This window comes from Simochromis diagramma, unplaced genomic scaffold (assembly GCF_900408965.1).
Source record: "Simochromis diagramma unplaced genomic scaffold, fSimDia1.1 OVJJ01000685.1, whole genome shotgun sequence".
NCBI classification, from domain to species: Eukaryota; Metazoa; Chordata; class Actinopteri; order Cichliformes; family Cichlidae; genus Simochromis; species Simochromis diagramma.
The window spans coordinates 11181854-11203133 of NW_024387477.1; the positions used below are offsets into that span (position 1 = coordinate 11181854).

Genomic DNA, 21280 nt, shown 5'->3' on the forward strand with positions numbered 1-21280 from the left:
TATGTGCTTTTGAGTTTTTATTTGAGTGCTTTCTGTTTACAATTTAGATTTTATATTCACCGCATCATCAGACTCAAATTAAAGCAACGAAAAAGTAGGAATCCCCCGGTTGTCATAGCCGTTAATATCACCGCTTATTGTAATATCAGCACTCACGATTAACCTTCTTATCTACCACACTTCGAGAACAAAGCGATCGTGCCCATTTTGTTCCCCTGTTTTTTTAGATTCCTGTCTGCTTAACAAATCATTGCTCATGCTGGTGGCTACAGCGCTATCCGTGGTGCTGAAACAAAGATGCAACGTTACGATTGAACTCTCAGTGCCAGTATACTCAGAACCTTTTTTTTTTTATTTATTAAAATTAGTTAAAAGCACAAGGTCATATTTTGGCGAAGAGGTGTTTTCTTTTTATTATTATTATTATTATTGTATCACTTCTGTTTTATTTTATTTTAATTTGCTGTGAATTCACTTTCTTTCTAAATACACTGCACTACTTAGGTAATATTCTAGCCTTTAATGCCTCTTCAGAGTTTCGGGTTCATGTCTAAAAACGGATATGCGCAAATATTTAAGTATTATATATAAAAACTGACAACTGACCAAGACAAAAACTCCAAGACTGGAAATGTAATTGTAAAATATTTGTAATGCAACAAATCATGGGGGCTTAATGTTGCTCATATTTCTTTTGAGTCGTCTCACATTTGCCACACGGTGTCGTTGGAGACCGTAGAAACAATTGTATATCTATAACTCCACCCTGTACGGGAATACTGAGGCCGTCATTGGACACCAGTTTAAAGACACACTGGGACTGTACTGTGGCGAGAAGGGCTGCTGCTGCTGGATAATGGTGTTTATAGCGGATATTTACAGGATATAGAATCATCTGGATTTACAGATTTATGCGTTGACTGTTCAACTATGGGAAACCGAGATTGTGCATGGATTCATATGGTTATACTTCTTTGTCTCTGTCACTGGTCTGCTTCACAATTATCATACTCCATTTCCGAGGAGACGAACAAAGGCACTGTGGTAGGGAATGTCGCAAAGGACTTAAACCTCAATGTACAAGAGCTGGAAACCAGGGATCTGCGTATTATTTCGAGTTACAGTAAGAAATATTTTGACGTGAATTTAAGAACCGGAAGCCTCTTTGTTAACGACAGAATTGACAGAGAGGAGCTTTGTCTGAGAACGGTGCAGTGTTCCCTAAGAGTACAGGCTGTTTTAAGCAATCCAGTGAATGTGCATCGCATCGAAGTGACCGTGTTAGATATAAATGATAATTCACCAGAATTCATTGAAAAGTCATTTTCGTTAAATATATCTGAAACAGTCTCAGCAGGAGAACGATACCTACTGCCTATAGCGGAAGATGCAGATTTAGGCAGTAACTCGGTGAAGTCCTACAGGCTGAATCAAAATGAACATTTCTCGCTTGATGTACAGAGCGGTGATGAACATGCAATTTCTGCTGAATTAGTGCTGCAGAAAGCTTTAGATCGAGAAAAACAGTCGGTAGTTAATCTCATTCTGACCGCTGTAGATGGAGGAAAACCTGCCAAATCAGGAACACTTCAAATAACAGTAAACATAATAGATTCCAATGATAATGCGCCGGTGTTTAGCAAATCTCTATATAAAGTGAGAGTGACAGAAAATTCTACACCCGGAACGCTTGTGGTTAAGTTAAATGCCACAGATTTAGATGAAGGCATGAACAGTAAACTACTGTATTCTTTCATCAAAAGGGGCAGCAGTGATCCATCAGATATGTTTGATCTCAATTCAGAAACAGGAGAAATTACAGTGAAAGGTGGATTGGATTATGAAGGGACGCATGCTTATGAAGTCAGAGTACAAGTAAAAGATCACGGCATCTCTCCCCGCAGTGCGCATGCTAAAGTGCTTATAGAAATATTTGATATGAATGATAATCCCCCACTGATATCAGTGACGTCACTAATGACACCGGTAAAAGAAGACGCTGAACTGGGGACTATTGTTGCTTTGATTACAGTGAGTGATAAAGATGGAGGGAAGAATGGTGTAACCAGCTGTAAGGTAGTTGGATCTGTTCCGTTTAAACTCAAGTCCAACTACAAAAATGATTATTCTTTAGTTGTAGATGGACCGCTGGACAGAGAAACCACTTCTGTTTATAATGTCACCATTACAGCCACAGATGAAGGAGCTCCACCTCTGTCCAGTAATATGGTAATTACTGTTCATGTTTCTGATGTTAATGATAATGCACCTCGATTTACGCAACCTGTTATTAATGTGTATGTGAAGGAAAACAGTCCAACGGGCTCAGTAATTTATACAGTAAATGCCTTTGATGCTGATCTAGATGTTAACGCAAAAGTGACTTACACGCTGTTAGATAGTTCTCTTAAAAACATTCCAGTTTCATCTGTTTTAAATATAAATTCGGAGACTGGGGATATAATCAGTCTGCAGTCTTTTAACTATGAGGAGTTAAAAACGTTCCAGGTTAAAGTTCAGGCCAAAGATTCTGGTGTTCCTCCGCTCAGTAGCAACGTGACTGTCAACGTTTTAATCCTGGATGAAAATGACAACAGACCCACGATTCTCGCGCCATATTCTGAGCATGGCTCCGTTAACAGTGAGAACATCCCCTATTCTGCTGAAGCGGGATACTTTGTAGCAAAGATCAGGGCTGTAGACGCAGACTCTGGTTACAATGCGCTGCTTTCTTATCACCTGTCTGAGCCCAAAGGAAACAACTTGTTCAGGATCGGAACCAGCACCGGGGAGATCAGGACTAGGAGGAGAATGAGTGACAATGACCTCAAAACTCACCCCTTGGTGGTCTTGGTCTCTGATAACGGAGAACCCTCCCTGTCAGCTACTGTGTCTATTGATGTGGTGGTGGTTGATAGCACGGCTGAAATCCAGACTCCGTTCAGACATGTGCCTGTAAAGGAGGACAGCTTCTCGGATTTGAACCTGTATCTGCTGATCGCCATTGTGTCGGTGTCCGTCATCTTTCTGCTCAGCCTCATCACTTTAATAGCAGTCAGATGCCACAGGACAGACGGCACTTTCAGCAGGTACAGCGCCCCCATGATCACCACCCACCCTGACGGGAGCTGGTCTTACTCTAAAGCTACTCAGCAGTATGACGTGTGTTTCAGCTCAGACACACTCAAGAGTGACGTGGTGGTTTTCCCCGCACCCTTTCCACCTGTAGATGGAGAACTGATCAGTATTAACGGAGGAGACACTTTTACCAGGACTCAGACTTTACCTAACAAAGAGAAGGTAGGCAACAAAACACCAACCTTAATCCATCTTCACAAGACTGTTTGACGTTGATACATTATTTTGAACATAAGAACAATTAAGCTTTGATTTAGCTTTCAGTACTTTCAACACTTAGCCAAAATAATCATTTAAGTGAATTTCTGGGCGCAAAAATTCAATGGTTAATGATATTTTGAGATTTAGTTATTAATTCATTTATTAGTCTTCACAGTTCATAAGAAAAAATAGCTGATCTTTTGTGGCCCTTGATGCCGTGCTATCACCTCTTTTCTTGGAATAATTGTCAGTCATTTTTATGTAATCAACACGGTTCGCCATGTTGACCAAAACCACAAACTCAAATATGTGACAGCTGCTGTCGTTTTCTAGTGATGTGAAAGACGTGAAATTTTATGTGGTGAAAACTCACTGTCCGTGGTGCTAGACGTTGTGCACCAAGCTTTATACGAGGTGATTGTGTAGGATCATTCAATAACACGCTTTTAGTTATTATATATGTATATATATATATGTATATATGTGTGTGTGTGTGTGTGTGTAGAGAGAGAGAGAGAGAGCTTCAAGACTGCCTAGATTTAAAATCAGAATTATAATCTTTGTTAGTGTAAATAACGAATTACTTTAACTGCGTACATGCTTGTTAACTCACTGAAATAATCGAGCTTTTCCACTAACAAGATTTTCCCCTTACATTCTAAATACAACAAGTTTTTTATTTCCAAACAAAAACGAAACATTCACTATTGCTTAAGATATTCGGCTATGTAGAATGCTGTTAGTAGTCTTTGTCCACATGATGTCGCAGGAGACCATAGACCTGAATGTATTCATGTAGTTAAAACTCCTCCCTGCACGGGAAGAAAATGAAATCCTCATCGGCCATTGCACGCACGCGGAAGGTGCTGTGTCCATGAGAGTAGGAGCTCCTTATATCACTTATCGCTTCGGGTGTACATTTCTCAAATGAGGATTAATGTTCACTTGTGTTCACTTCTTTTTGTGGATCAACAATGTATATTCTACCAAAGGAGGAACACGTCTGGATTCGCATTGCTGTGTTTCTTTGTCTTTGGCACTGGGCTGCTTCGCAGTTAGCCTACTCGATTTCCGAGGAGGTGAACAAAGGCACAGTGGTGGGGAATCTCGCAAAGGATTTAAACATCAATGTACAGGAACTAGAAAACAGGGATCTACGCGTGGTTTCCAGTTACAGTAAGACATATCTTAACGTTAACTTACGGAGTGGGAATCTCTTAGTTGAGGAGCGGATAGACCGAGAGGAGCTTTGTCCACAGACTATAAAATGCTCCTTAAAATTACAAGCCTTTCTAAGCAATCCTATGACTGCACATCGCATAGAGGTTAATATATTAGATGTAAACGACAATTCACCTGCATTTCTCGAAAGCAGGCATTACTTAAATATTTCTGAATCATCGTTGACGGGAGAGCGATATCTTCTCCCTGTGGCCGTGGACGCAGACATAGGAAGCAACTCAGTAAAGACCTACAAGCTCAGTCAAAATGAGCATTTCTCACTTGATGTGCAGAGCGGCGGAGAGCACGGTGTGTCTGCTGAGCTGGTGCTGCAAAAAGCTTTGGACCGAGAAAAACAGTCAGTAATCAATCTAATGCTGGCCGCTGTAGATGGAGGAAAACCTCCAAGAACGGGATCGTTACAGATACATGTGAATGTAATCGATGTAAATGATAATATTCCCGCGTTTAGCAAACTGCTTTATAAAGTGCGTGTCAAAGAAAATGTCACTCCCGGAACACTTGTTATCAAGTTAAATGCCACAGATTTAGATGAAGGCATGAACAGTAAAATCTTATATTCCTTCATCAAACGAGGGAATATTGATCCATCAAATATTTTTGATCTCAATTCAGAAACAGGAGAAATCACAGTGAAGGGTGGATTGGATTATGAGGAGACGCCTGCTTATGAAGTCAGAGTACAAGCAACGGACCAGGGTACCGTTCCTCGTAGTGCACATGCTAAATTACTGATAGAGATAATTGATATGAATGATAATCCCCCACAAATATCAGTGACGTCACTGATAACGCCAGTAAAAGAAGACGCTGAACTGGGGACTATTGTTGCTTTTATTACAGTAAGTGATAAAGATGGAGGGAAGAATGGTGTAACCAGCTGTAAGGTAGTTGGATCTGTTCCGTTTACTCTCAAGTCCAACTACAAAAATGATTATTCTTTAGTTGTAGATGGACCGCTGGACAGAGAAACCACTTCTGTTTATAATGTCACCATTACAGCCACAGACGAAGGAGCTCCACCTCTGTCCAGTAACAAAGTCATTACTGTTCATGTTTCTGATGTTAATGATAATCCACCCCGATTTACGGAGCCTTTTATTAGTGTTTATGTCAAAGAAAACAGTCCAACAGGCTCAGTAATTTATACAGTAAATGCCTTCGATGCTGATCTAGATGTTAATGCAAAGGTGACTTACACACTGTTAGATAGTTCTCTTAAAAACATTCCAGTTTCATCTGTTTTAAATATAAATTCAGAAACTGGAGATATAATCACCCTGCAGTCTTTTAACTATGAGGAAATAAAAACGTTCCAGGTTAAAGTTCAGGCCACAGACTCTGGTGTTCCTCCGCTCAGCAGCAACGTGACTGTCAACGTTTTAATCCTGGATGAAAATGACAACAGTCCCACGATTCTCGCGCCATATTCTGAGCATGACGCCGTTAACAGTGAGAGCATCCCCTATTCTGCTGAAGCGGGATACTTTGTGGCAAAGATCAGGGCTGTAGACGCAGACTCTGGATACAATGCGCTGCTCTCTTTTCACCTGTCTGAGCCCAAAGGAAATAACCTGTTCAGGATCGGAACCAGCACCGGGGAGATCAGGACTAAGAGGAGAATGAGTGACAATGACCTCAAAACTCACCCCTTGGTGGTCTTGGTCTCTGATAACGGAGAACCCTCCCTGTCAGCTACTGTGTCTATTGATGTGGTGGTGGTTGAAAGCACGGCTGAAATCCAGACTCAGTTCAGACATGTGCCTGTAAAGGAGGACAGCTTCTCGGATTTGAACCTGTATCTGCTGATCGCCATTGTGTCGGTGTCCGTCATCTTTCTGCTCAGCCTCATCACTTTATTAGCAGTCAGATGCCACAGGACAGACGGCACTTTCAGCAGGTACAGCGCCCCCATGATCACCACCCACCCTGACGGGAGCTGGTCTTACTCTAAAGCTACTCAGCAGTATGACGTGTGTTTCAGCTCAGACACGCTCAAGAGTGACGTAGTGGTTTTCCCCGCCCCGTTTCCGCCTGTAGATGGAGAACTGATCAGTATTAACGGAGGAGACACTTTTACAAGAACTCAGACTTTACCTAACAAAGAGAAGGTAGGTAATTTGAACTTAAGTCTTGTAAAACCTCACAGTGCGATCATAAAATTATTATGTCATTTCCTGTTAACAGTTCTTACATATATACAAATTATACAGCTTCAAGTGAACAATCCTAAGAACCAAAACACTAAGACTGACTTCTTCTTTTTGAGTTTGCTTGACAGAACTTTGGAGCATTTTGCTTAAAATGAGTGACATAATCTGTCGAATAGTGTTTAACCCTTTCATTCTTTTACGAGCGATTTTTAAACTTAAATTAGTGCGTCCAAAATCTAGGAGGCGTCAAGATTACCTTTAGTCACTTAAGTAAACAATTCATGTCCCACAGAGGGTGATTGGTGTTGGTACTTGTCACTGCACTAATGGGCTTTTTTAATCTCGTTGACATATTTATATTTTACTGTTTATATAACTTACAGTGGCTGCCATGGTGACTCAAAGTGCAACACAGGGTGTAGTACCAGGTATCTTATTTTTATTCAAGACGAGTATAGAATGTCATGAAAAGTCGCTGTCCGTGGTGCTAGAATTTATGGCGCCATATTTTGAATACGTGCATTTTGTGACATCATTAAGTGAGCAAAGGTTTTATTCTTCTTCTTCTTGATTTTAATACATGTGTACGACTGAAAAATAAGCAATAATGGACTTTGAATAAAAGACATTGTGTGTTGAATTGTTATAACGTCAAACGTGCTCGTTAGCTCACAGAAATACCGATTTTATCTTTTTTTATTGACCGGGTATCACACAACACAATCTAATTTTTAAATATTTTCATGTCCACACTGACACTAAATGTTCACGGTTACTATGTAGAATGCTGTTAGCAGTCTTTCGCCACTTGATGTCGCAGGAGACCATAGACCTGAATTTGTTTATATTGTTAAAACTCCTCCCTGCACGGGAAAAAATGAAATCCTCATCGGCCATTGCACACACGCGGAAGGTGCTGTGACGATGAGAGTAGGAGCTCCTTATGTCATTTATGGCTTCAGGTGTACATTTCTCGAATGAGGATTAATGTTCACTTGTGTTCACTTCTTTTTGTGGATCAACAATGTATATTCGACCAAAGGAGGAACACGTCTGGATTCGCATTGTTGTGTTTCTTTGTCTTTGGCACTGGGCTGCTTCGCAGTTAGCCTACTCGATTTCCGAGGAGGTGAACAAAGGCACAGTGGTGGGGAATCTCGCAAAGGATTTAAACATCAATGTACGGGAACTAGAAAACAGGGATCTACGCGTGGTTTCCAGTTACAGTAAGACATATCTTAACGTTAACTTACGGAGTGGGAATCTCTTAGTTGAGGAGCGGATAGACCGAGAGGAGCTTTGTCCACAGACTATAAAATGCTCCTTAAAATTACAAGCTGTTCTAAGCAATCCAATGACTGCACATCGCGTAGAGGTTAATATATTAGATGTAAACGACAATTCACCTGCATTTCTTGAAAGCAGGTATTACTTAAATATTTCTGAATCATCGTTAACGGGAGAGCGATATCTTCTTCCTGTGGCCGTGGACGGAGACATAGGAAGCAACTCAGTGAAGACCTACAAGCTCAGTCAAAATGAGCATTTCTCACTTGATGTGCAGAGCGGCGGAGAGCACGGTGTGTCTGCTGAGCTGGTGCTGCAAAAAGCTTTGGACCGAGAAAAACAGTCAGTAATCAATCTAATACTGACCGCTGTAGATGGAGGAAAACCTCCAAGAACGGGATCATTAGAAATACATGTGAATGTAATCGATGTAAATGATAATATTCCCGCGTTTAGCAAACTGCTTTATAAAGTGCGTGTCAAAGAAAATGCCACTCCCGGAACACTTGTTATCAAGTTAAATGCCACAGATTTAGATGAAGGCATGAACAGTAAAATCTTATATTCCTTTATCAAACGAGGGAATATTGATCCATCAAATATTTTTGATCTCAATTCAGAAACAGGAGAAATCACAGTGAAGGGTGGATTGGATTATGAGGAGACGCCTGCTTATGAAGTCAGAGTACAAGCAACAGACCAGGGTCCCGTTCCTCGTAGTGCACATGCTAAATTACTGATTGAGATCGTTGATATGAATGATAATCCCCCACAAATATCAGTGACGTCCCTCATGACACCGATAAAAGAAGACGCAGAGCTGGGGACTATTGTTGCTTTGATTACAGTAAGTGATAAAGATGGAGGGAAGAATGGTGTAACCAGCTGTAAGGTAGTTGGATCTGTTCCGTTTAAACTCAAGTCCAACTACAAAAATGATTATTCTTTAGTTGTAGATGGACCGCTGGACAGAGAAACCACTTCTGTTTATAATGTCACCATTACAGCCACAGATGAAGGAGCTCCACCTCTGTCCAGTAACAAAGTCATTACTGTTCATGTTTCTGATGTTAATGATAACGCACCCAATTTATGGAGACTGTTATTAATGTGTATGTCAAAGAAAACGGTCCAACAGGCTCAGTAATTTATACAGTAAATGCCTTCGATGCTGATCTAGATGTTAATGCAAAGGTGACTTACACACTGTTAGATAGTTCTCTTAAAAACATTCCAGTTTCGTCTGTTTTAAATATAAATTCAGAAACTGGAGATATAATCAGCCCTGCAGTCTTTTAACTATGAGGAATTAAAAACGTTCCAGGTTAAAGTTCAGGCCACAGACTCTGGTGTTCCTCCGCTCAGCAGCAACGTGACTGTCAACGTTTTAATCCTGGATGAAATGACAACAGTCCCACGATTCTCGCGCCATATTCTGAGCATGACGCCGTTAACAGTGAGAGCATCCCCTATTCTGCTGAAGCGGGATACTTTGTGGCAAAGATCAGGGCTGTAGACGCAGACTCTGGATACAATGCGCTGCTTCTCTTTTCACCTGTCTGAGCCCAAAGGAAATAACCTGTTCAGGATCGGAACCAGCACCGGGGAGATCAGGACTAGAGGAGATTGAGTGACAATGACCTCAAAACTCACCCCTTGGTGGTCTTGGTCTCTGATAACGGAGAACCCTCCCTGTCAGCTACTGTGTCTATTGATGTGGTGGTGGTTGAAAGCACGGCTGAAATCCAGACTCAGTTCAGACATGTGCCTGTAAAGGAGGACAGCTTCTCGGATTTGAACCTGTATCTGCTGATCGCATTGTGTCGGTGTCCGTCATCTTTCTGCTCAGCCTCATCACTTTAATAGCAGTCAGATGCCACAGGACAGACGGCACTTTCAGCAGGTACAGCGCCCCCATGATCACCACCCACCCTGACGGGAGCTGGTCTTACTCTAAAGCTACTCAGCAGTATGACGTGTGTTTCAGCTCAGACACGCTCAAGAGTGACGTAGTGGTTTCCCCGCCCCGTTTCCGCCTGTAGATGGAGAACTGATCAGTATTAACGGAGGAGACACTTTTACAAGAACTCAGACTTTACCTAACAAAGAGAAGGTAGGTAATTTGAACTTAAGTCTTGTACAACCTCACAGTGCGATCATAAAATTATTATGTCATTTCCTGTTAACAGTTCTTACATATATACAAATTATACAGCTTCAAGGTGAACAATCCTAAGAACCCAAAACACTAAGACTGACTTCTTATTTTTGAGTTTGCTTGACAGAACTTTGGAGCATTTTGCCTTAAAATGAGTGACATAATCTGTCGAATAGGTTTAACCCTTTCATTCTTTTACGAGCGATTTTTTAAACTTAAATTAGTGCGTCCAAAATCTAGGAGGCGTCAAGATTACCATTAGTCACTTAAGTAAACAATTCAGTCCCACAGAGGGTGATTGGTGTTGGTACTTGTCACTGCACTAATAGGCTTTTTTAATCTCGTTGACATATTTATATTTTTACTGTTTATATAAACTTACAGTGGCTGCCATGGTGACTCAAAGTGCAACACAGGGTGTAGTACCAGGTATCTTATTTTTATTCAAGACGAGTATAGAATGTCATGAAAAGTCGCTGTCCGTGGTGCTAGAATTTATGGCGCCATATTTTGAATACGTGCCATTTTGTGACATCATTAAGTGAGCAAAGGTTTTATCTTCTTCTTCTTGATTTTAATACATGTGTACGACTGAAAAATAAGCAATAATGGACTTTGAATAAAAGACATTGTGTGTTGAATTGTTATAACGTCAAACGTGCTCGTTAGCTCACAGAAATACCGATTTTATCTTTTTTTATTGACCGGGTATCACACAACACAATCTAATTTTTAAATATTTTCATGTCCACACTGACACTAAATGTTCACGGTTACTATGTAGAATGCTGTTAGCAGTCTTTCGCCACTTGATGTCGCAGGAGACCATAGACCTGAATTTGTTTATATTGTTAAAACTCCTCCCTGCACGGGAAAAAAATTAAATCCTCATCGGCCATTGCACACACGCGGAAGGTGCTGTGACGATGAGAGTAGGAGCTCCTTATGTCATTTATGGCTTCAGGTGTACATTTCTCGAATGAGGATTAATGTTCACTTGTGTTCACTTCTTTTTGTGGATCAACAATGTATATTCGACTGAAGGAGGAACACGTCTGGATTCGCATTGTTGTGTTTCTTTGTCTTTGGCACTGGGCTGCTTCGCAGTTAGCCTACTCGATTTCCGAGGAGGTGAACAAAGGCACAGTGGTGGGGAATCTCGCAAAGGATTTAAACATCAATGTACAGGAACTAGAAAACAGGGATCTACGCGTGGTTTCCAGTTACAGTAAGACATATCTTAACGTTAACTTACGGAGTGGGAATCTCTTAGTTGAGGAGCGGATAGACCGAGAGGAGCTTTGTCCACAGACTATAAAATGCTCCTTAAAATTACAAGCTGTTCTAAGCAATCCAATGACTGCACATCGCGTAGAGGTTAATATATTAGATGTAAACGACAATTCACCTGCATTTCTTGAAAGCAGGTATTACTTAAATATTTCTGAATCATCGTTAACGGGGGGAGAGCGATATCTTCTTCCTGTGGCCGTGGACGGAGACATAGGAAGCAACTCAGTGAAGACCTACAAGCTCAGTCAAAATGAGCATTTCTCACTTGATGTGCAGAGCGGCGGAGAGCACGGTGTGTCTGCTGAGCTGGTGCTGCAAAAAGCTTTGGACCGAGAAAAACAGTCAGTAATCAATCTAATACTGACCGCTGTAGATGGAGGAAAACCTCCAAGAACGGGATCATTACAAATACATGTGAATGTAATCGATGTAAATGATAATATTCCCGCGTTTAGCAAAACTGCTTTATAAAGTGCGTGTCAAAGAAAATGCCACTCCCGGAACACTTGTTATCAAGTTAAATGCCACAGATTTAGATGAAGGCATGAACAGTAAAATCTTATATTCCTTTATCAAACGAGGGAATATTGATCCATCAAATATTTTTGATCTCAATTCAGAAACAGGAGAAATCACAGTGAAGGGTGGATTGGATTATGAGGAGACGCCTGCTTATGAAGTCAGAGTACAAGCAACAGACCAGGGTCCCGTTCCTCGTAGTGCACATGCTAAATTACTGATTGAGATCGTTGATATGAATGATAATCCCCCACAAATATCAGTGACGTCCCTCATGACACCGATAAAAGAAGACGCAGAGCTGGGGACTATTGTTGCTTTGATTACAGTAAGTGATAAAGATGGAGGGAAGAATGGTGTAACCAGCTGTAAGGTAGTTGGATCTGTTCCGTTTAAACTCAAGTCCAACTACAAAAATGATTATTCTTTAGTTGTAGATGGACCGCTGGACAGAGAAACCACTTCTGTTTATAATGTCACCATTACAGCCACAGATGAAGGAGCTCCACCTCTGTCCAGTAACAAAGTCATTACTGTTCATGTTTCTGATGTTAATGATAACGCACCCAAATTTATGGAGACTGTTATTAATGTGTATGTCAAAGAAAACGGTCCAACAGGCTCAGTAATTTATACAGTAAATGCCTTCGATGCTGATCTAGATGTTAATGCAAAGGTGACTTACACACTGTTAGATAGTTCTCTTAAAAACATTCCAGTTTCGTCTGTTTTAAATATAAATTCAGAAACTGGAGATATAATCACCCTGCAGTCTTTTAACTATGAGGAGTTAAAAACTTTCCACTTTAAAGTTCAGGCCACAGACTCTGGTGTTCCTCCACTCAGCAGCAATGTGACTGTAAACGTTTTAATCCTGGATGAAAATGACAACAGTCCCATGATTCTCACGCCATATTCTGAGCATGGCTCCGTTAACAGTGAGAATATCCCCTATTCTGCTGAAGCGGGATACTTTGTGGCAAAGATCAGGGCTGTAGACGCAGACTCTGGATACAATGCGCTGCTCTCTTATCACCTGTCTGAGCCCAAAGGAAACAACCTGTTCAGGATCGGAACCAGCACCGGGGAGATCAGGACTAGGAGGAGAATGAGTGACAATGACCTCAAAACTCACCCCTTGGTGGTCTTGGTCTCTGATAACGGAGAACCCTCCCTGTCAGCTACTGTGTCGATTGATGTGGTGGTGGTTGAAAGCACGGCTGAAATCCAGACTCAGTTCAGACATGTGCCTGTAAAGGAGGACAGCTTCTCGGATTTGAACCTGTATCTGCTGATTGCCATTGTGTCGGTGTCCGTCATCTTTCTGCTCAGCCTCATCACTTTAATAGCAGTCAGATGCCACAGGACAGACGGCACTTTCAGCAGGTACAGCGCCCCCATGATCACCACCCACCCTGACGGGAGCTGGTCTTACTCTAAAGCTACTCAGCAGTATGACGTGTGTTTCAGCTCAGACACACTCAGGAGTGACGTAGTGGTTTTCCCCGCCCCGTTTCCACCTGTAGATGGAGAACTGATCAGTATTAACGGAGGAGACACTTTTACCAGGACTCAGACTTTACCTAACAAAGAGAAGGTAGGACATTTGTACTTGTTTTGTAAAACGTCACAGTGCGATCATAACATTATAGCTTCTGCAATTTCTTGTGTAGTTGGTGTAGACATACATACACATTCTGCAGCTTTAGTTGAGCATCAGTTAGGCAATAGTACACCAAGTCTTATTCCCAGTCCTTCAGACTTCCAAACAGTTTGAACAACCTTTGTGGCATTATGCTGAAGATGAGTAGGTCACCTTAAGCTGTAGCATCACTTTTAAGCTTTTTCAGCATTAAAGACAGCGTCTTATTTTTTTAGTTTTGGGTTGTTTGGGGGGGGGGTTCTTTGCTGTTTATTTTTATCTTCAACAATTTTTATTTTCGTTTTGAACTTCAATAACAAAACAGAAAACAAACAAATAAACAAAAAGTAAAGATCATCCTATTCTTTCTTTACACACCAAACCCCACAGCAACCACTCTCTCATTACTCCTCTGCCCCTCAAGTTACAGAAAGTCAGTTAGTGAAGGGGGACCAAATACAATTATATGGGTACAATTTATCTAATAAATCATAAGTCACTTTTTCGTAAGATGCCAACTTAACCATCGTCATTAGCCACTCCTCATAGTGAGGGGGTTTCTTTTTCCGCCCATGTCTTAACAAGACCCGTTTTGCCGTAGTAAGAGCCAAGATAATCCTTTTTTTTTGTATTGCAGGAAAAGTCTCAATCGGAAAGTTCTGTAGTTATACCAAGTATGGACAATTTCGGTGAGATACCAAATCTTTTCAAAACACTGAAAATGACCTCCATTGTGTTTTCCCACCAGTCCTGAAGTGTCAAACAGCTCCAAAGGATATGTAAAATCGAAGCATTTAGACCGTCACATCTCCAGCAATCGTCTGTGGGGGCCAAGTTCCATTCATACAATTGTTGCAGTGTTCAATGCCACTTATGGATTATCTTAAGTTGGATAAATCTACTGCCTATTTCTTTAAACATAGTATTAACGTTATGGAGACACGAGTCCCATTCAACTGAAGATATATCCAATGCCAAGTCCTGGGCCCAATAGCCCTTAACTTTAAGAAGAGGTTCAGCTAACCGACCCTGCAATAAATGATAAAACTTAGAAGTGATACCTTTAGCCAAGGATGATCTCGAGAGCAGTACTTCCACAGGTCTGCCCACAGGACAACACAAGGGGGTTCCCAGCCACTTCGATAGTGAGCTGTGTATTTGAACATATCTCCACAATTGATTAAGCTGCAAATTATCTCCACAACTTGATCAAAGGTTAAAAAACATTTGGTCCCACAGTCAACCAAAATCTGATAGATGCCTGCCTTACGCCACTGTAGCCAGTCAACCGGTGTCCCTCCAATTAAAATTATTTTATTCCCCCATAAAGTTGCTAAAGGAGATTTAATAAAATCCCAACAACCCGGCTTTTGTAATTTACATCACAATATCTTTGCATTTGCAATTATAGAATGGGTAAGTTTGTGGCTGGTGTCAAACAGCTCCTTTCAAGGAGAAATGCCGCCATTAACTTCCGTCTCTATTTGGGACCAAATGGGTTTGACTGCTGCAGTAGGTAACCAAGCTCTAAGTTGTTTCACATTCATCATCCAATAATACCATTTGAAGTTAGGCAGTGAAAATCCTCCTCTCTTTGCACATGCTTGCATTTTCTTAATTCTTTTGTTCTTTTTTTAATGTGACGTGTAAATTTACCAGGCTTTAAATGCCTATATGTTTTCTATCACTTCTGTATTTACATAAACGGTTCATTTATTACTGAGTGATAGAGGTTCGTGGCACTATGCTAATATGCTACTTTTGACTGCTGAACAACGTTTCAGTGACATTTTATGATCTACGCTGATTGCCATGGTGACTGAGCCTTAAACGCTGACTTTTTGTAGCAGTTGTCATTTTGTTGTAATGTTCAGTGACTGTGCTTGAATGTGGTGAAAACTCGCTGTCCGTGGTATTAGACGGTACGTTGCCCTGTTTAGGACGTATGGATGTTGTGTTTTCATACACTAAAAAACAAAACATTTTCCTTTCATTCTTTTAAAAAAATCATATTACTATGGAATAACTATTTCTGGAATTCGAATCAAAGTAATCATTTACGTTGAATTTTCATATTGTTACAGATGTTCCTTTAGTCACGGAAATAGCGAGTTTTTTATCAACCAGATTTCTCGCTTACAATCAAAATATTAATATTTGTTTTATTTCTATACTGAACTTCAATATTCACAATTTTTAACAGGAATTTAGTACTCTTTATTGTTTTTTGTTATCAGTCTATCACCACATGATGTCGCAGGAGACCATAGACCTAAATGTATTTGTGTATTTAAAACTCCTCCCTGCATGGGAAAAAATGAAATCCTCATCGGCCATTGCACACCCGCGGAAGGTGCTGTGACGATGAGAGCAGGAGCTCCTTATATCATTTATCGCTTCGGGTGTACATTTCTCGAATGAGGATTAATGTTCACTTGTGTTCACTTCTTTTTGTGGATCAACAATGTATATTCGACCAAAGGAGGAACACGTCTGGATTCGCATTGTTGTGTTTCTTTGTCTTTGGCACTGGGCTGCTTCGCAGTTAGCCTACTCGATTTCCGAGGAGGTGAACAAAGGCACAGTGGTGGGGAATCTCGCAAAGGATTTAAACATCAATGTACAGGAACTAGAAAACAGGGATCTGCGTGTGGTTTCCAGTTACAGTAAGACATATCTTAACGTTAACTTACGGAGTGGGAATCTCTTAGTTGAGGAGCGGATAGACCGAGAGGAGCTTTGTCCACAGACTATAAAATGCTCCTTAAAATTACAAGCTGTTCTAAGCAATCCAATGACTGCACATCGCGTAGAGGTTAATATATTAGATGTAAACGACAATTCACCTGCATTTCTTGAAAGCAGGTATTACTTAAATATTTCTGAATCATCGTTAACGGGAGAGCGATATTTTCTCCCTGTGGCCGTGGACGGAGACATAGGAAGCAACTCAGTGAAGACCTACAAGCTCAGTCAAAGTGAGCATTTCTCACTTGATGTGCAGAGCGGCGGAGAGCACGGTGTGTCTGCTGAGCTGGTGCTGCAAAAAGCTTTGGACCGAGAAAAACAGTCAGTAATCAATCTAATACTGACCGCTGTAGATGGAGGAAAACCTCCAAGAACGGGATCGTTACAAATACATGTGAATGTAATCGATGTAAATGATAATATTCCCGCGTTTAGCAAACTGCTTTATAAAGTGCGTGTCAAAGAAAATGTCACTCCCGGAACACTTGTTATCAAGTTAAATGCCACAGATTTAGATGAAGGCATGAACAGTAAAATCTTATATTCCTTCATCAAACGAGGGAATATTGATCCATCAAATATTTTTGATCTCAATTCAGAAACAGGAGAAATCACAGTGAAGGGTGGATTGGATTATGAGGAGACGCCTGCTTATGAAGTCAGAGTACAAGCAACGGACCAGGGTCCCGTTCCTCGTAGTGCACAAGCTAAATTACTGATAGAGATAATTGATATGAATGATAATCCCCCACAAATATCAGTGACGTCACTAATGACACCGGTAAAAGAAGACGCTGAACTGGGGACTATTGTTGCTTTGATTACAGTAAGTGATAAAGATGGAGGGGAAAATGGTGTAACCAGCTGTAAGGTAGTTGGATCTGTTCCGTTTAAACTCAAGTCCAACTACAAAAATGATTATTCTTTAGTTGTAGATGGACCGCTGGACAGAGAAACCACTTCTGTTTATAATGTCACCATTACAGCCACAGATGAAGGAGCTCCACCTCTGTCCAGTAACAAAGTCATTACTGTTCATGTTTCTGATGTTAATGATAACGCACCCAAATTTATGGAGACTGCTATTAATGTGTATGTCAAAGAAAACAGTCCAACAGGCTCAGTAATTTATACAGTAAATGCCTTCGATGCTGATCTAGATGTTAATGCAAAGGTGATTTACACACTGTTAGATAGTTCTCTTAAAAACATTCCAGTTTCATCTGTTTTAAATATAAACTCAGAGACTGGAGATATAGTCAGCCTGCAGTCTTTTAATTATGAGGAAATAAAAACGTTCCAGTTTAAAGTTCAGGCCACAGACTCTGGTGTTCCTCCGCTCAGCAGCAACGTCACTGTAAACGTTTTAATCCTGGATGAAAATGATAATAATCCAACAATTCTTGCTCCATATTCAGAGCACGACGCCGTTAATAGTGAGAACATCCCCTATTCTGCTGAAGCGGGATACTTTGTGGCAAAGATCAGGGCTGTAGACGCAGACTCTGGATACAATGCGCTGCTTTCTTATCACCTGTCTGAGCCCAAAGGAAACAACCTGTTCAGGATCGGAACCAGCACCGGGGAGATCAGGACTAGGAGGAGAATGAGTGACAATGACCTCAAAACTCACCCCTTGGTGGTCTTGGTCTCTGATAACGGAGAACCCTCCCTGTCAGCTACTGTGTCTATTGATGTGGTGGTGGTTGAAAGCACGGCTGAAATCCAGACTCAGTTCAGACATGTGACTGTAAAGGAGGACAGCTTCTCGGATTTGAACCTGTATCTGCTGATTGCCATTGTGTCGGTGTCCGTCATCTTTCTGCTCAGTCTCATCACTTTAATAGCAGTCAGATGTCACAGGACAGACGGTACTTTCAGCAGGTACAGCGCCCCCATGATCACCACCCACCCTGACGGGAGCTGGTCTTACTCTAAAGCTACTCAGCAGTATGACGTGTGTTTCAGCTCAGACACGCTCAAGAGTGACGTAGTGGTTTTCCCCGCCCCGTTTCCACCTGTAGATGGAGAACTGATCAGTATTAACGGAGGAGACACTTTTACCAGGACTCAGACTTTACCTAACAAAGAGAAGGTAGGACATTTGTACTTGTTTTGTAAAACGTCATAGTGCGATCATAAAATTATAGCTTCTGCAATTTCTTGTGTAGTTGGTGTAGACATACATACACATTCTGCAGCTTTAGTTGAGCATCAGTTAGGCAATAGTACACCAAGTCTTATTCCCAGTCCTTCAGACTTCCAAACAGTTTGAATAACCTTTGTGGCATTATGCTGAAGATGAGTAGGTCACCTTAAGCTGTAGCATCGCTTTTAAGCTTTTTCAGCTTTAAAGACAGCGTCTTATTTTTTTAGTTTTGGGTTGTTTGGGGGGGGTGGGTATTTTCTGTTTATTTTTATCTTCAACAATTTTTATTTTCGTTTTGAACTTCAATAACAAAACAGAAAACAAACAAATAAACAAAAAGTAAAGATCATCGTATTCTTTCTTCACACACCAAACCCCACAGCAACCACTCTCTCATTACTCCTCTGCCCCTCAAGTTACAGAAAGTCAGTTAGTGAAGGGGGACCAAATACAATTATATGGGTACAATTTATCTAATAAATCATAAGTCACTTTTTCGTAAGATGCCAACTTAACCATCGTCATTAGCCACTCCTCATAGTGAGGGGGTTTCTTTTTCCGCCCATGTCTTAACAAGACCCGTTTTGCCGTAGTAAGAGCCAGGATAATCCTTTTTTTTTGTATTGCAGGAAAAGTCTCAGTCGGAAAGTTCTGTAGTTATACCAAGTATGGACAATTTCGGTGAGATACCAAATCTTTTCAAAACACTGAAAATGACCTCCATTGTGTTTTCCCACCAGTCCTGAAGTGTCAAACAGCTCCAAAGGATATGTAAAATCGAAGCATTTAGACCGTCACATCTCCAGCAATCGTCTGTGGGGGCCAAGTTCCATTCATACAATTGTTGCAGTGTTCAATGCCACTTATGGATTATCTTAAGTTGGATAAATCTACTGCCTATTTCTTTAAACATAGTATTAACGTTATGGAGACATGAGTCCCATTCAACTGAAGATATATCCAATGCCAAGTCCTGGGCCCAATAGCCCTTAACTTTAAGAAGAGGTTCAGCTAACCGACCCTGCAATAAATGATAAAACTTAGAAGTGATACCTTTAGCCAAGGATGATCTCGAGAGCAGTACTTCCACAGGACTGCCCACAAGACAACACAAGGGGGTTCCCAGCCACTTCGATAGTGAGCTGTGTATTTGAACATATCTCCACAATTGATTAAGCTGCAAATTATCTCCACAACTTGATCAAAGGTTAAAAAACATTTGGTCCCACAGTCAACCAAAATCTGATAGATGCCTGCCTTACGCCACTGTAGCCAGTCAACCGGTGTCCCTCCAATTAAAATTATTTTATTCCCCCATAAAGTTGCTAAAGGAGATTTACTAAAATCCCAACAACCCGGCTTTTGTAATTTACATCACAATATCTTTGCATTTGCAATTATAGGATGGGTAAGTTTGTGGCTGGTGTCAAACAGCTCCTTTCAAGGAGAAATGCCGCCATTAACTTCCGTCTCTATTTGGGACCAAATGGGTTTGACTGCTGCAGTAGGTAACCAAGCTCTAAGTTGTTTCACATTCATCATCCAATAATACCATTTGAAGTTAGGCAGTGAAAATCCTCCTCTCTTTGCACATGCTTGCATTTTCTTAATTCTTTTGTTCTTTTTTTTAATGTGACGTGTAAATTTACCAGGCTTTAAATGCCTATATGTTTTCTATCACTTCTGTATTTACATAAACGGTTCATTTATTACTGAGTGATAGAGGTTCGTGGCACTATGCTAATATGCTACTTTTGACTGCTGAACAACGTTTCAGTGACATTTTGTGATCTACGCTGATTGCCATGGTGACTGAGCCTTAAACGTTGACTTTTTGTAGCAGTTGTCATTTTGTTGTAATGTTCAGTGACTGTGCTTGAATGTGGTGAAAACTCGCTGTCCGTGGTATTAGACGGTACGTTGCCCTGTTTAGGACGTATGGATGTTGTGTTTTCATACACTAAAAAACAAAACATTTTCCTTTCATTCTTTTAAAAAAATCATATTACTAAGGAATAACTATTTCTGGAATTCGAATCAAAGTAATCATTTACGTTGAATTTTCATATTGTTACAGATGTTCCTTTAGTCACGGAAATAGCGAGTTTTTTATCAACCAGATTTCTCGCTTACAATCGAAATAATATATGTTTTATTTCTATACTGAACTTCAATATTCACAATTTTTAACAGGAATTTAGTACTCTTTATTGTGTTTTGTTATCAGTCTATCACCACATGATGTCGCAGGAGACCATAGACCTAAATGTATTTGTGTATTTAAAACTCCTCCCTGCATGGGAAAAAATGAAATCCTCATCGGCCATTGCATACCCGCGGAAGGTGCTGTGACGATGAGAGCAGGAGCTCCTTATGTCATTTATCGCTTCGGGTGTACATTTCTCGAATGAGGATTAATGTTCACTTGTGTTCACTTCTTTTTGTGGATCAACAATGTATATTCGACCAAAGGAGGAACACGTCTGGATTCGCATTGTTGTGTTTCTTTGTCTTTGGCACTGGGCTGCTTCGCAGTTAGCCTACTCGATTTCCGAGGAGGTGAACTGTTATATCCTCTCTTATAACTTAACTGGTAAGTAACGACGCCTTCTTTAGTTGTAGTGATTTACTTTAATAACCAGTCTAAGGAAAGGCGCAGGCATATCAATGCGCACATACACCACACTTTGTGTTCTCTACTTTGTAACAGAAAGTAGTACCACAAACTATAAACTGATTTTACTAAATAC

The 21280-nt window shown here is 40.7% G+C and overlaps 4 protein-coding genes and 1 pseudogene across 28 annotated transcripts in view; all 5 read left to right on the plus strand.

The window, feature by feature from the left end:
• Positions 1-21280, plus strand: part of LOC120724318 (protocadherin alpha-C2-like) — a 213299-nt gene that overhangs the window by 144946 nt on the left and 47073 nt on the right. Inside the window, exon 2 of one of the 25 annotated variants that reach the window (XM_040016470.1) lies at positions 3301-3348. The exons of 23 other annotated variants lie outside the window; for them this stretch is intronic. In XM_040016470.1, the coding sequence (XP_039872404.1) occupies positions 3301-3348 (48 nt within the window). Of the gene's footprint in view, positions 1-3300; positions 3349-15753; positions 18477-21280 lie in introns of those variants that run through there. One more of the 25 variants, XM_040016445.1, reaches the window with a different exon arrangement.
• On the plus strand, positions 6-20522 carry LOC120724330 (protocadherin alpha-5-like). The gene is made up of 2 exons (XM_040016481.1): positions 6-3300; positions 18477-20522. Exons 1-2 carry the CDS (start codon positions 931-933, stop codon positions 18510-18512), a joined length of 2406 nt encoding a protein of 801 aa, XP_039872415.1. The 5' UTR covers positions 6-930; the 3' UTR covers positions 18513-20522.
• Positions 4291-7281, plus strand: LOC120724321 (protocadherin alpha-2-like). The gene has a single exon (XM_040016472.1). The coding sequence runs from the start codon at positions 4314-4316 to the stop codon at positions 6882-6884; it is 2571 nt and encodes an 856-aa protein (XP_039872406.1). The 5' UTR covers positions 4291-4313; the 3' UTR covers positions 6885-7281.
• On the plus strand, positions 7650-9226 carry LOC120724334 (protocadherin alpha-C2-like). Its single transcript, XM_040016486.1, has one exon. It carries the CDS (start codon positions 7759-7761, stop codon positions 9166-9168), a length of 1410 nt encoding a protein of 469 aa, XP_039872420.1. The 5' UTR covers positions 7650-7758; the 3' UTR covers positions 9169-9226.
• On the plus strand, positions 10762-15632 carry LOC120724322 (annotated as a pseudogene).

Bases quoted from the DNA above. Each gene is read 5' to 3' on its own strand.
- LOC120724330 (XM_040016481.1), top strand. From the start codon at position 931: ATGGGAAACCGAGATTGTGCATGGATTCATATGGTTATACTTCTTTGT. The intron at 3,301-18,476 runs GTAGGCAACAAA...AACAAAGAGAAG, and splicing joins CTTTACCTAACAAAGAGAAG to GTAGGACATTTGTACTTGTT.
- LOC120724321 (XM_040016472.1), top strand. From the start codon at position 4,314: ATGTATATTCTACCAAAGGAGGAACACGTCTGGATTCGCATTGCTGTG.
- LOC120724334 (XM_040016486.1), top strand. From the start codon at position 7,759: ATGTATATTCGACCAAAGGAGGAACACGTCTGGATTCGCATTGTTGTG.